General features: G+C 50.7%; 2 protein-coding genes across 12 annotated transcripts in view; one reads left to right on the top strand and one right to left on the bottom strand.

Annotated features, from left to right (window-relative positions):
• The first annotated feature begins 1,176 nt into the window (after positions 1-1,176).
• FABP3 (fatty acid binding protein 3) lies at positions 1,177-8,125 on the top strand. 2 transcript variants are annotated; one of them, XM_054720594.1, is made up of 5 exons: positions 1,177-1,254; positions 1,415-1,504; positions 4,455-4,627; positions 6,427-6,528; positions 7,818-8,125. In XM_054720594.1, the coding sequence occupies exons 2-5, from the start codon at positions 1,432-1,434 to the stop codon at positions 7,869-7,871; spliced, it is 402 nt and encodes a 133-aa protein (XP_054576569.1). In that variant the 5' UTR covers positions 1,177-1,254; positions 1,415-1,431; the 3' UTR covers positions 7,872-8,125. The 2 variants fall into 2 exon arrangements, with proteins under 2 accessions (XP_054576569.1, XP_008146180.1); XM_008147958.3 differs by lacking the exon at positions 1,177-1,254 and having other exon boundaries at positions 1,348-1,504.
• Positions 8,126-8,868: 743 nt separating this feature from the next.
• The window catches only part of ZCCHC17 (zinc finger CCHC-type containing 17), a 57,253-nt gene continuing 53,506 nt past the window's right edge, over positions 8,869-12,615 (bottom strand). For all 10 annotated transcript variants that reach the window (XM_054720593.1, XM_054720586.1, XM_008147959.3 and 7 more), the window contains one exon: positions 8,869-9,681. In XM_054720593.1, coding sequence (XP_054576568.1) covers positions 9,520-9,681 — 162 coding nt within the window. In that variant the 3' untranslated portion in view covers positions 8,869-9,519. The remainder of the gene's footprint in view (positions 9,682-12,615) is intronic.

Below are 12,615 nucleotides of genomic sequence, written 5' to 3'. Positions count from 1 at the left end.
TTGTCTCTCCAGAGCCTAGCCCAGGGCCTGGCACAAAGTAGATGCTTTAATAACTGAAATGAATGGCTCCTCTAAGCTTTGGTTTGCTCATCGGTAAAACAGGGATAATAATAACACCTACATCATGGACTGCTTTAAAAGTTCAATAAGACCCTCAGCATGCAGCACACATCAATACAACGCGGATCTTATTTTTTAAAGCATATTTTTATTGATTTCAGAGAGAAAGGGAAATAGAAACATCCGTGAGAGAATCATTGATGGGTTGCCTCCTGCACGCCCCCTACTGGGGATTGAGCCACAATCCAGGCAAGTTCCCCGACGGGGAACAAACCGGGACCTCCTGGTTCATAGGTAGATGCTCACCCACTGAGCTACGCCAGCCGGGCAGGTTATTATTATTATTAACAGTGCTTTATGAACTGCAAAGTGTCCACCATGCAGCAGTCTCCTTACAGGAGGTGGACAAAGATTAGAGAAAGGGCAGCACGTGAGGGACAGAATTTCCGAAGGAGGCTGAGGGGGGAGAACAGCAGCAAATGCCCAGAGCTGTGCGTAGAGGTCAGAAAGACCTGGAGCGCTGGCTGGGCGTTTGGGGAGCTGGACTGCTGGGCGGAAAGGCGCGCGCACAGCAGACATTCCTCCGGGAGGGGCGAGCACGTGTGGGGCGGGCATGGCGGCAGGGTCACGCTTTCGCCGGCGCAGTCGGCGGGCACAGGGGCGGCTTAGCCACTGAAGGTGCCCTGGTTCCTCTCCCTGCCACCAGGCAGTGGGGCGTGGTCGGAGAGGCGGACTCCGGGGCCAGCTAGACCAGGCTTGCACTTACTTAGGGTCTAATTCACCCTTCATTTCCTGCGACCTTGGCAGGTCCCCTGTCTCCGCACCTGTAAAAAGCGAGGACCGAGATGCCTGCGCCGAGAAGAGTCAGCCAGAGCTTTCCCGACGTGGGCATCAGCCCAAGGGCGAGTTTCCTTTCTCCTCTCATCTCTCATCTCTGCCCAGACTCCAAGCTAGGGAGGGATGGGGATGAAAGACGTCTGGGGCGTGCGCCCCAGCCCGCGGGCACCGCGCCCCCACTTGCTTCCGTCTCGGATTCCAAAGATGTGGGGGCCAGCGAAGAAAGCCGGTCCTGTCAGCTCGCAGCTCCGGGCAGGGATCGGAGGCCAGGCACCCGCGCTGACGCAGGCTAGCCTGGCACCGCTGGCTGCCCACTTCGCTCCGCGCGCTGGGGGATGGGCGGCCAGCCCCTGGAGGGTGAGCGCCAGCCTGGGCTTCCTATTTCGGGAGCGGGATGGGGGTGGGGGTGGGCCACGCCTCGTCACGTGACGCAGGGGTTATTTAAAGCGGCAGCGCGGGCTGGGAGCCGGGGTCCCGGAGTCCTTCCACGCCTGCCTTGTCGTTTCTTCGTTATCAGCCTAGCCCAGCCTCACCATGGCGGACGCCTTCGCAGGCACCTGGAAGCTAGTGGACAGCAAGAATTTCGATGACTACATGAAGTCAATCGGTGAGCAGGGCTCGGGATGCTGGGCTGGGGAGGGTCTGGCCGCGTGCCCAACCGGCGCAGCGCTCCCGCCCTGGCTGGTACCCTGCTAGCCTGCTGCATCCGTCCTGATCAAGGTTGGGGGGGTAAGGGGACCCGGAAAAGGTGGCAACGTGGGCTAGGGCCTGTTGGGAAGGGGCTTTCATGGTCTGAACCTGGCGGATTCCCACGTGGGGAGGCTCAAGGAAGCAGATGTGCCGGTGATGTGGGGGTTGAGGGGTGCTTTTCGGGAAGAGGGGTATATGTTCTGGAGGGTTTGGGTAAAAAGGTGGGAGGCTAGCTAGGGGAAGAAAAGAACAGGAGCACGGGTGGTTTAGGAATTGGAAACTGCGAACACAGGAAGGGAATGGTGCCGGCAGCGAGTGTACTATGGCCTACAGAAGCAGGGGATTCCCAGGAGGAGGGAGATGGAAGAGTGGGTAACCCCAGCAATGGGATATGAGGAGGTGAGCTAGGAACCCAGTTAGCAACAACCCCTAGGAGGATGCCCTTTCTCACCAGCCAGTCTCTGACCTTGCCTGCAGTGGTGTGTAACCAGGCTGATTTTGATTTAATCAGGGTCTGAGCCTAGTGGTGAGATGGGCCAAGAGGCCCCAGCATCAGTGACAACCCAAGGCCTAGCCACTCAGTGGGGAGGGGTCCAGGGGAGAAAGCCGTTGGACTTCCAGGGTGCAGCAAGGCCAAGACCTGTTAACCATGGGGCAGGAGGGGTGCATGAGGGGAGTGGTCTTTGCTCTAGGCAGGTGTGGTGTTGGGATGCAGAAGGGTAAAAATTCAAAGAATCTTACAGGTGAGGTCCTTGGAGATTCTCATACCTTGCTTAGTTCAACAGACAGGGAAACTGAGACCCAGAGAAAGTAGAAACTTGTAAAAATTCCACAGCAGAGCAGAAAACCTAGATTTATAGATCTGCAACCCCGATCAGTTCCCATACGGGCCCTGTGGGCGCGCGAGTGGTTGGAAATGCTTATCTAATGATTGACCTCAGCCCTTCCTGAAATCCCCAGCTATGAGGTTATCCTAGATCTATCTCCAGGCTGGGGCCAGGAAAACCGGAATGTTGATCATGGTCAAGCTACGTTCCATGCCTTCCTCCCAGGGAAGGCGGGCTGGATTTCGGTAGATACCCAAAGGGGAAAGATCCACTCCAGGCACCTCTCACCTCTGTTCCTAACCTTTTCCTGAAATAGGGACCACAAGTATTGGCTCTTGAGGCCTACCTGTTGCGGACTGTGCCCACTGACTCCTGAGCTGTTGGGGAAGTTGGAATGCCCAGGGTTTGTTCCGCCTCCCACAGCAGATTCCAACTGAAGACCTGGTCCCTGAAGTGGGCGGCAACATCCTTCCCACCGTTGCTCCCTTATTTTGCCCCAGCTTGGGCTAGGGGCTGAGAGTCCACCCCGTCTCCTTTTCTTGTTATACTGGTAGGAAGGCTGAGACCATTGGGGGAGAAAAGCCCCTCCTCAGCTCTCAGTAAATGCTTCAGCTTCATTTCTAAGCAGAGCCCACCTCGTCCCAAGTCTCCCAAATGGTCAGCCAGGTGTCATTCTCAGTTTCTCCTGGTTTAGTTCCTCCTTCCCTCTCCAGAGGATTCCTTCCTCAAACACTCCGCTCCTCCAGGTAGGTCTTAGGCAAACAGAGCTCCCTGTGCAGTGATAAGGCCCAGCTCTCTGCTGCCCAGTGGAACTGGCCTGACTCACTCTGACAGCAGGGGGTGAGGCCAAAGTCCCTCACCGGCCAGGCTGGGTGGGCCAGCTGCAAGAAGCTACAGAGGTAGCTGTGCCCATTGTTTTAGACCCAGGGTTCTCAGGGGGCAAAGGTAGTACCAGTGATCACAGACACACATCACAGGAGGCAGAATGGCCCAGGAATAGCAAATAGTTTTGGAGCCTAGATCAAATCTCGGTCAAGTCAAATAAGTAATAAAACACCGCTCAGGGATGTTATGAGCATTTACAGTACAATAACCCATGGAGGGCATGGGATAGGTTCCTAGCTGCCAACAAGCTCTATGTAACCAGGCACATTTGGGGACTTTAAAGGACAGATCACAGGATCACACCTTAGACTTTGCCTAAGGGCTCTTTGTTCTACTCTCTTGCAGGACATTTAGGGCTTTGCCAGCACCCAGGGAAGCTATGTTTAGGTCAGGAGGGGGTCTCCGTCGGGCCTCAGACCAGGAGCCAGAAGACCTGGATCCAAGTCCTGACTGCACTACCACTTTAGGCCTCTCCTAAATCTGTACAATGACCGACAAACCCTTCTGCCTACTTCCTAGATCTGGGATAAGAGACTTTGAAAATGTCTTGTTGCTATATATGGGGGATAAAAGCACCAGTGCGTCTCAAGGTAGAAACTTCCAAAGGTGGAACACTCTTATCCCAAAGCCTTGGGAGGAAAAGTCCCCATTTCTTCCTTATGGGCACCTGTGGCTTGAAAGCTGCTCAGGTGCCCTGCCAGGGAGCCCCGTGCTCCAGCCCGAGGCACTATAGCTGAGCAGGTAAGTGAGCTCTGCAGTCAAACAGTTCAGATTTGTGACCCTGGGCTTCTGTTTTTGCATCTGTGAAGTGGAGATAATAAATCAACCCTTCAGGAAGACTGGAAGGATTGAATGAGGTAACACATATACAGTTCTTACCACACAGAAAGCACTTAATAACTTATTCCAATCTCAGCTCTGCCACCAAATTGCTGTGTAATGCCTGTCCCTTAAGTTCTCATCTGTCTAATGGGATCAACAGTGTCTCTTCACCACATAAGAATGAATGATTTTTTTTAAAAACCATACAAAGTCTTGGAAGGTCCTCATCCTCTTCTTCCCTCTTTCCCACATCCAGCCTGAGTTGTTCATTGACTTCCTTGTACCCCGCCTCTCTCCTCCAGCTTATACTTATAACCTTCCTTCCGCCCTCAGGTGTGGGTTTTGCTACCAGGCAGGTGGCCAATATGACCAAGCCTACCACAATCATCGAAATAAATGGGGACACGATCACCATAAAAACACAAAGCACCTTCAAGAACTCAGAGATCAGCTTCAAGCTGGGGGTGGAGTTTGACGAGACAACGGCAGATGACAGGAAGGTCAAGGTGAGTCAAGGAAGGGGGCATGGCGAATGCAAGACATTGAGACCCTGAAGGAGAATGAGCTGATAGTCTTGGAGGCTATTATTGCAGTGGGGGATTGAAATAAACAACAGCCTTAAAGCCTCTGCTGGAATGTTCCAGTGCTAAATGCATTAGTCCTGTTCTGTTTTCCTCCAGTTTGGGGACGCATCCACCAGCTGCCTCTGGGAGTAGGCAGCAGAGCCAGTTCTGACCTCAGTGTCTACTGCTCCAGCTGGGTGACCTTGTGAATGACATGCAATAACTCTGGGTTTCTTTCCTCTTCCAAGATGGGGGAGTGGTGTCGCCATGGCTGTTACCTCAAGTGCTTTAGGAATGATGCCCAGAAGTTAGGGCCCTCTGAGTTAGCAGGTCATCCTGGCCTCCAGCAAGGGGGGAAGCTGGGGACAAGGAGTGAGATCCACTCAGATGCTTCCTCTTCCCAACGTCCACCTGCAGGGCTTGGCCAATGACCCTGAAGAAGTGTTTCCAATGCTGCCAGTCCACAGGCAGGACAAGCTATGATCTGGACAGGGCATTGTCCTGGATGTGTTTGTAGTATCTTCTGACCAAGCCTTAGTCCACGTCCTCAGGGCTGCCACCCTGCAGTGGCTCTTTCTTGGCAGCTTGCCTCAGGCCTCCCCTGGGCTAGGCCTGGGAGAGAGGACTAAGGGCCTTTGACCTCTACAGATTCATCACACAGCCCTCAGCCGTTTTCCCTTCCTCACAGCTGCCCCCGGGAAGGACTGGTCTCTTCCCTGTGGAGGAAGCTGGAGCTCAGCCCAGAATTGCAGGGGATGCTGACAGCAGAATTGTGATGGTGCCCAAAGATGCAGCCTATCTGGGAAGTGGCTGCCCCTACCACATGCCTGTACTTCCTTGAACTAGCCCACCTGGAGGGGCAAGAACCCCAACTAAAGACAACAGTAGTTCCCTGGGATGCCTGGCTAAAAATAATTTGCTGAGTGGGCAAAAACTAAGGGAACTGGGAATGAGGATGTATCAGCAGCACCCGCCCTCCCAGCCCCAAACATATGTACACAACCTTCTCAGATTCTTCTACTGAACTCTGCTCAGTCAGGGTCCCTTAGCCTGGCCAAATCCACCCCACCCCCGCCCCCCAATTCTAGAGGAGAATGCGAGAGCTGCCAAGCGAGAACCAGCTGATGCAGGCTGGTAGTACCCGGAAGACTAAGTGGGCATTTGGCCAGGGCTGTGGAACTCTACAAGGGCACCCGGTCCCAGGCCCTGGCAGTTGCTGCCCACTTGTCAGCTGAAGGGGTCACATGATGTGGACCAAGAAGAGGGGTGGGAATACAGAGCAGGAGCCCGGTTTTCTAATACCCCCAAGACGTTACGTGTGATCACTAGGCTGGAGTCTCCGGACTCTCCTCACCAGTCTTTCCCAGGGATGTAGGTTGGTACATGACCCCTATCTTAGGGGCACTGGGGCTGTGGCATCACCTAGAATACAAGATAAATGCCCGTCTGAACGCTGGTGGCACTTTTCAGAGCCAGGCTGTCTGGCTCCGCCACATTGCCTGCCTTTCTACTTGTCCAGCACCCAAAGGCCCCTTCCCAGCCAGGCAGTACTGGAGCAGAGGCTGGAGGTGAGCTGGATATCCTGCAGGGCTAGGCTGGAGGTGGGCTGCCTGAGCTCTGGGCCTGGCACCACCATTAGTTTGGGCCAGAGGCTGAGTCCTCTGTGGCCCAGTGAGCAGACCCCATGCTGTCCCTCAATCCTGACTCAGATTACAAATCAGGCCTCTACCCTGTTTCCACAGTCCACCGTGACGCTGGATGGAGGCAAACTTGTCCATGTGCAGAAATGGGACGGGCAAGAAACAAAACTTGTGCGGGAGCTCGTGGATGGAAAACTCATCCTGGTAAGATGGAAAACTTTGGAGCCTTTCCCAGTGGTTACCACTGCTGCCCCTTCAGCCAAGCATGTCGTAAAAAGCCAAGGTCTCCCCCTGGCAGCACTGGAAGCGGGGACGATGGAGGGTGGAGAACATGTTGGGGTGATACTGGGTGGGAATTTTCTGTGTAGTGCTTTGGACTCACATCTCAGGCCTAGGTTCAAATCTCAACTTACAGGTTCTATGACTTTGGACAAATCACCTTCAAGTCCAACTGCAACAATAGCAACACTAACCCTGGAGGGCTGCTGGGAAGTCTGAATAAGACAGTGGACACAGAGTACAAAGCGTCACTGATATGGGAGGGAGACAGCAGATGCTCCACAGCCTGTTTCCTGTGTTGCTGCCTTGCCTCACCCCAGAGAGGTAGAAAGCAGGGCCAGATCTGACCCCAAGTCGCTAAGAAAGGCTCCCACCTTCCATCATAGCATTCCCTCTCCTCCATAGGACTGTGCTGCCACATGTAAAGCCTTTGAGCAATAACAGGCTGGTGACCTGTCTGTTCAGGGACAAACCTGGGGGCCTCACTTGGAGAATGTAGACTTGAATGAACACCCTCAGACCTGGGGACAGAGATAGCAGCCAGCCTTGGTCTCCATCTCCTAATTCCATAGGGCCTCAGGTTTCACTCTGCACTTCATGGCAGATCTTCGTGGGTCAGTGCATTCCTGCACTCACAGAGCAGGGTCCTTGCAGAGTTAAGAATGAGGTGCCTACCTCTGGCAGAGATGCAATATGCAGGACCAAATATACCCTGGGCAATCAGCTACGGTGAGACCATGGGCCTGGCTCTACGATGCCAGGCTGGATGGTGGTGGTTTAGGACTCTGGCCCTGGGATTACCCAAGTTAGGGGAGGAAAGGAAGTTGGTGGCCTAGCACAGTCCTTCCCTAAGAGTCTCTGGATATTTGTATTCACCTGTTGTGTAGATACAACATGCTAGGCGCCATCTTAGGCATTAAGGATGAAGGGAGAAGAATGGTACAAGGGAAAGAGAAACACTCTAGATCTTGACCAACTTACTTCCTCTCTCAAAACTCATTTTCCCAAATCTCTAAAAGAGAGATTACATGCGTAACTTAAAAACCTGGTGTAAGTATTAGAAAAAATATGTATGTCAAGTGCTCGGCATATAGTAGGCAGTCAATAAATGATTATTAGGATGAAGGCAGAGGGCTCTCCCCATCAGAATGGAGTGCTTCCAATATGTTTATTCCCTCACCCCTGCCCCAATCGGACTCTCTCTTTCCTTCCAGACGCTCACCCACGGCAATGTAGTGTGTACGCGCACTTACGAGAAAGAGGCATGACCTGCCCACTGCTTCACTGACTGCTCCTCTGCCAACTGGCTAGCCCTGGACTCAGCACCAGATCGCCTCGTCTTTTCCTCTGGCGTTTTGTATAAATCCACCTTGGGGGGGAATTCTTCTGGGGTCAGGTGCACCATCCTGGATACAGTTCCAGCTCCCACTGTGTTTTGTTTTTTTAACTGCATCCAAAGAGTGCTCTCAGGTCAATAAAGCAGAGCCAAGGCCACCAGTTGCCTTTGCCTTTGGTGACATGACTCCCTGAGCCTGTTTCCCTGTGTCTGAGAGTGGGCAGAAACACCTGCCTGAAGGTCACTCAGGAAGAAGCACTGGATGACACTGAAATGGACAGTCTCGGGGACAGCAGTAGCTGACCGCCTTACACATACAATAATACAACAGCTGTACCTACACCTTGCCTTTACTTCCTCTCCATGGCCAAATGAGCTAGTCCAACCTGGACTAATCAGTGGCAGGGCTTCCCCAAGCTTGGCTACTGGACTATCACCTTGGGCCCACCTGCACCAAATGCCCTTGGGTCTGGACAGGTGCCCTTCTCTGTGCAATGCTGTGGTCTCTTTTTCCAGAATGCAGGCTCAGGACAACGGATCCAGGCTTGTGCCATTGTGGTGGGAAGAGATGCCCATTAGCCAAGATGACTGCTGAGCTCCCACTAATGCCCAGACCATTACTCCCAGTTGTAAATTTTCAGTGGTTCTCTGATCAGCTCAGAGGGAAGAGGTCATCTGATTACAGAAGAGAGGGCTTATTAGTGATAAGAAGGCCGTGACCTGCCAGTATATCTGGCTCTGAACCTCAGCAGACCTTTCTCCACAGTCTAAGGTTACATATTAAATGTTCTTCTGTCAACTTGTAGACTCAGTGACTTCTAAGTCTGGAAGTTACCTGGGAAGAGGTATAATGGCAATAAGAACTTTTAGTAAGTTTAAAACCAAACACACTTCCATTTAGTGCCAGGCATTTAAGCAGGAACCTGAAGTGGAATCCATTGACTCATAGTATTAAACACAAGTAAAACAATGATCTTAGCTCGAGCTGTCTGGTTTGGTGGTCTGGCAGAATGTCACACACAAGCTTAGTCACTACAATGGTTTCTGGCTGTCACTTCTAGCATAGCAGAATCATGTTAGGGGGAATGGAAAGAGTGAGCACCACTTCTTATGTTCTCCCTCAGAATGCCCGTCTCCATCCATCCGCCCCTGTGTTGGATACAGCAGAAATCACCCACCAATCAGCCCAGGGGGAACCAACAGGGAGGGGCCAGGCACTATTCTCCAACTACAGCCTGAGCAGTAACTGGCTCTAGCCTGGACTCCTCTACAGGAATCAAGCTCTGGCAGTGGCAGCTGGAGAGGGTAAAAGGACCTCCTGCTGAATGAAGGAAATTGGGTGAATGGATGGGTGAGCTGCAGGGGTCACTTGCAAATGGACCAGGAGTGACAAGGAAACAACTCATTCAGGCAGATGCTTTTGACATCTGGCTCCCTGCAGCATGAGAGGAAGCCATCTCCCAGTGGGAGAGTCATGGGGTGGGAGGCCATATCCTCACTACTGAGTCTAGGAACCAGGGCTGCAAGGGACAAGGCTCCTGGATCCCTCTTCTCTCAGCCACCCCCTCTACTCTGCACTCTCACTCCTTGTGCTTCTTCTTGTGCTTCTTCTTCTTCTTTTTCTTCTTTGACGCCTTGCTGTCCTTTGATGTGTGCCTTGCCCTCTTGCCTGTATCACTCTCAGAGTCTGAGCTGTCAGAGTCAGATGACTTTTTGTCTCTATGTTTCTTTTTCTTCTTTTCCTAAAAAGAAAATTTAAAAATTCAACATTGTGTATGTACTAGTATATTTGCTTTTAAAAATCTTGACTTGTGATTAGTAGAGGACCACTTAATATGCAAAACATTAATTAAAAAGAATAATTTATATCTTCAAGTATTAACAAGAAAAAATGCCCAAAGCAAGTAAAAGGATCAAGTCCTACTACAGTATGTATTCTAGATTCCAGTGTGTTTCACATATACCATACAATGTGTATACATATATTTACATGTACCTGTATATATTTAAAATACACAGAAAACAGTGGAAGGCACATAAAGTGGTAACAAGTATTACCTCGGGAATGTATTTTGGTCTTTCACTTTTTACTTCAAATAATTCTGTCCAATTTGATTTTTTTTAAACAAGCATTTATTACTTTCATTTGTAAAAGCACAGATATTAAAGCTGAAAGGAGTCCTTAGAGATCACCTAGTCTACCTAGAGACAATGCCTCACATGGCCAAGGTCACAGGATAAGAGAGTGATAGATTTAGGACTCCTGACTCCCAGTCTGGTTTCTATTAGCTCCTGCTGCCAGGGTAAATAACTGCCATCAATTATTAAGGCTCTACCTGCTGTCCTTGAATATTTATCATCTCTAACCTTCATAATAATCTTACAAGATTTTATTGACAAAGAAAAACATAAGGAAGAACTTCCTCAAAACTACCCACTACACCCTGCTGCTGGAGTAACAGTGCAAACTCATACAAAATATGGGAGGCAGGTTCCCAGGCTCGTGGGGTACGCTGGGCAGTTTTTAAGCTTTGCATAAACCTTCTTGAATTGTAAATGTTTATATTGCCTTAGTAAGGTTTCTAAGGAGAGATTATGGGAAAAGAAACAGTGGAAGAGCATGAAGCTCTGCTCCTATAGGCTTTCAACTAGCATCCTGAAAGCTGTGAGTTTGCCTGAGTGATGCACCACATCTTAGGAGCTGGCAGTGGGAAATGAGAGAGAGAGAGAGAGAGAGAGAGAGAGAGAGAGAGAGAGAGAGAGAGAGAACACCAAACCAGGTATTAGACACAGACTTGAGCTCTGGCTTTGCCACTTACTATTCTATTCTATAACCTTGGGCACATTATTTCACCTTTACCAAGTTTCCTCAAATGTAAACAGGTTAGAAAAAAAAAAAAAAAGCGAGAGAGAGGTCACATGGCTGTGGTTAAGATTTAATGAGATAGTATCTGTGGCTGCAGAAGTTGAAAGCCACTTGCCCCAGATCCCACAGGCAGGGTTGGGATCTGCATGTAAATCACTGGACTGGAAATCTGAATTTTCCTCTGTAGCATACAGTCCCTCTTCCTATATAGTGCTGGAGGCCTCATGGTATGATGATCACTTACTAGCTATATGACTTGAAACAAGAGATTTTTTTGAACCTTAGTTTTCTTTTTAGTAAATTGCAAGTGATAAATATTTACTTCAAAGGATGCTGTGAGTATTACACAAGACAAATTCTAACTATAGTGCCTGATACATGGTAGCCACTCATGGGGTAGCTAGAAGTATTGTATTCTCTCATTTCAGAGAACTCCCAGAATGTTCTGACAGTCTGGCTATGTATCTATGGCAGATAAGCCAAAGTTTTGAGAGATTAAACAAAAAAATTTTTTGGAGTCTCCAATAGAGTAGAGAGAGGGGAAGCTTCCTAGGCCCACATTACCAAGCTATAGGAACCATGGCTGGGAGGAGCTGAGAGTTGGCAAATCAAAGGTTTGGCTTGTGGTACTGCACTGTCCTGGGTGGCAAGATCATGGAAGCCCATCACAGACTATATGGGCTTAGGAGTCTCACCAGGCTCTGCCCCTTAGGTAAGGCAGGCTCCTGGGGAAGTAAATAAGCAAATGCAGAATCTGGCACCCATTCCCCCAAAGCCTGGCCCAACCTGGAAAAATAAATGAGGAGGAGAGTAATAATATTTCCTTACAGCCAGGAGCACTAGTTTATCAAGCTCTCTGCATCCCCTATCTTTTTTAAAAACATATTTTTATTGATTTCAGAGAAGAAGGGAGAGGGAGAGAGAGATAGAAACATAAATGATGAGAGAGAATCACTGATCGGCTATCTCCTGCACACCCCACACTGGGGATCGAGCCCGCGACCAGGGCATGTGCCCTGACCAGGAATTGAACCGTGACTTCCTGGCCACTGAGCCACACCATCCAGGCCTTTTTTTTTTTTTTAATTGCCATCTGAGGATATGTTTTCATTGATTCTGGAAAGAGAGGAAGGAAGGGAGGGAAGGAGGGTGGGAGGGTGGGGGTGGGAGGGAGAGGGAGAGGGAGAGGGAGAGGGAGAGGGAGAGGGAGAGGGAGAGGGAGAGGGAGGGGGAGGGGGAAGGAGAGGGAGAGGGAGAGGGAGAGGGAGAGGGGGAGGGAGAGGGAGAGGGAGAGGGAGAGGGAGAGGGAGAGGGAGAGAGGGAGAGAGCGAGAGAGCGAGAGAGCGAGAGAGCGAGAGAGCGAGAGAGCGAGAGAGCGAGAGAGCGAGAGAGCGAGAGAGCGAGAGAGAGAGAGGGAGGGAGGGAGGGAGGGAGGGAGGGAGGGAGGGAGGGAGGGAGAAGGAGAGAAAGATCAATGTATGAGAGATACATCCATCAGATGCGCCGACCGGGGACAGAACTCGAAACATTTCTGTTGTACAGGACAACACTCCAACCAACTGCATCCCTCACCCTTTTTTAAAAAAATATATTTTTGCTCTGGCTGGTTTGGCTCAGTAGATAGAGCGTCGGCCTGCGGACTGAAAGGTCCTGGGATCGATTTTGGTCAAGGGCACATGCCTGGGTTGCGGGCTCAATCCCCAGTAGGGGACGTGCAGGAGGCAGCCGATCAATGATTCTCACTCATCACTGATGTTTCTCTCTCTCCCTCTCTCTTCCTCTCTGAAATCAATAAAAATAAATAAATAAA

Source organism: Eptesicus fuscus, chromosome 9 (assembly GCF_027574615.1).
Source record: "Eptesicus fuscus isolate TK198812 chromosome 9, DD_ASM_mEF_20220401, whole genome shotgun sequence".
Taxonomy (NCBI): domain Eukaryota; kingdom Metazoa; phylum Chordata; class Mammalia; order Chiroptera; family Vespertilionidae; genus Eptesicus; species Eptesicus fuscus.
This window is presented reverse-complemented; position numbering and strand designations above follow the sequence as displayed.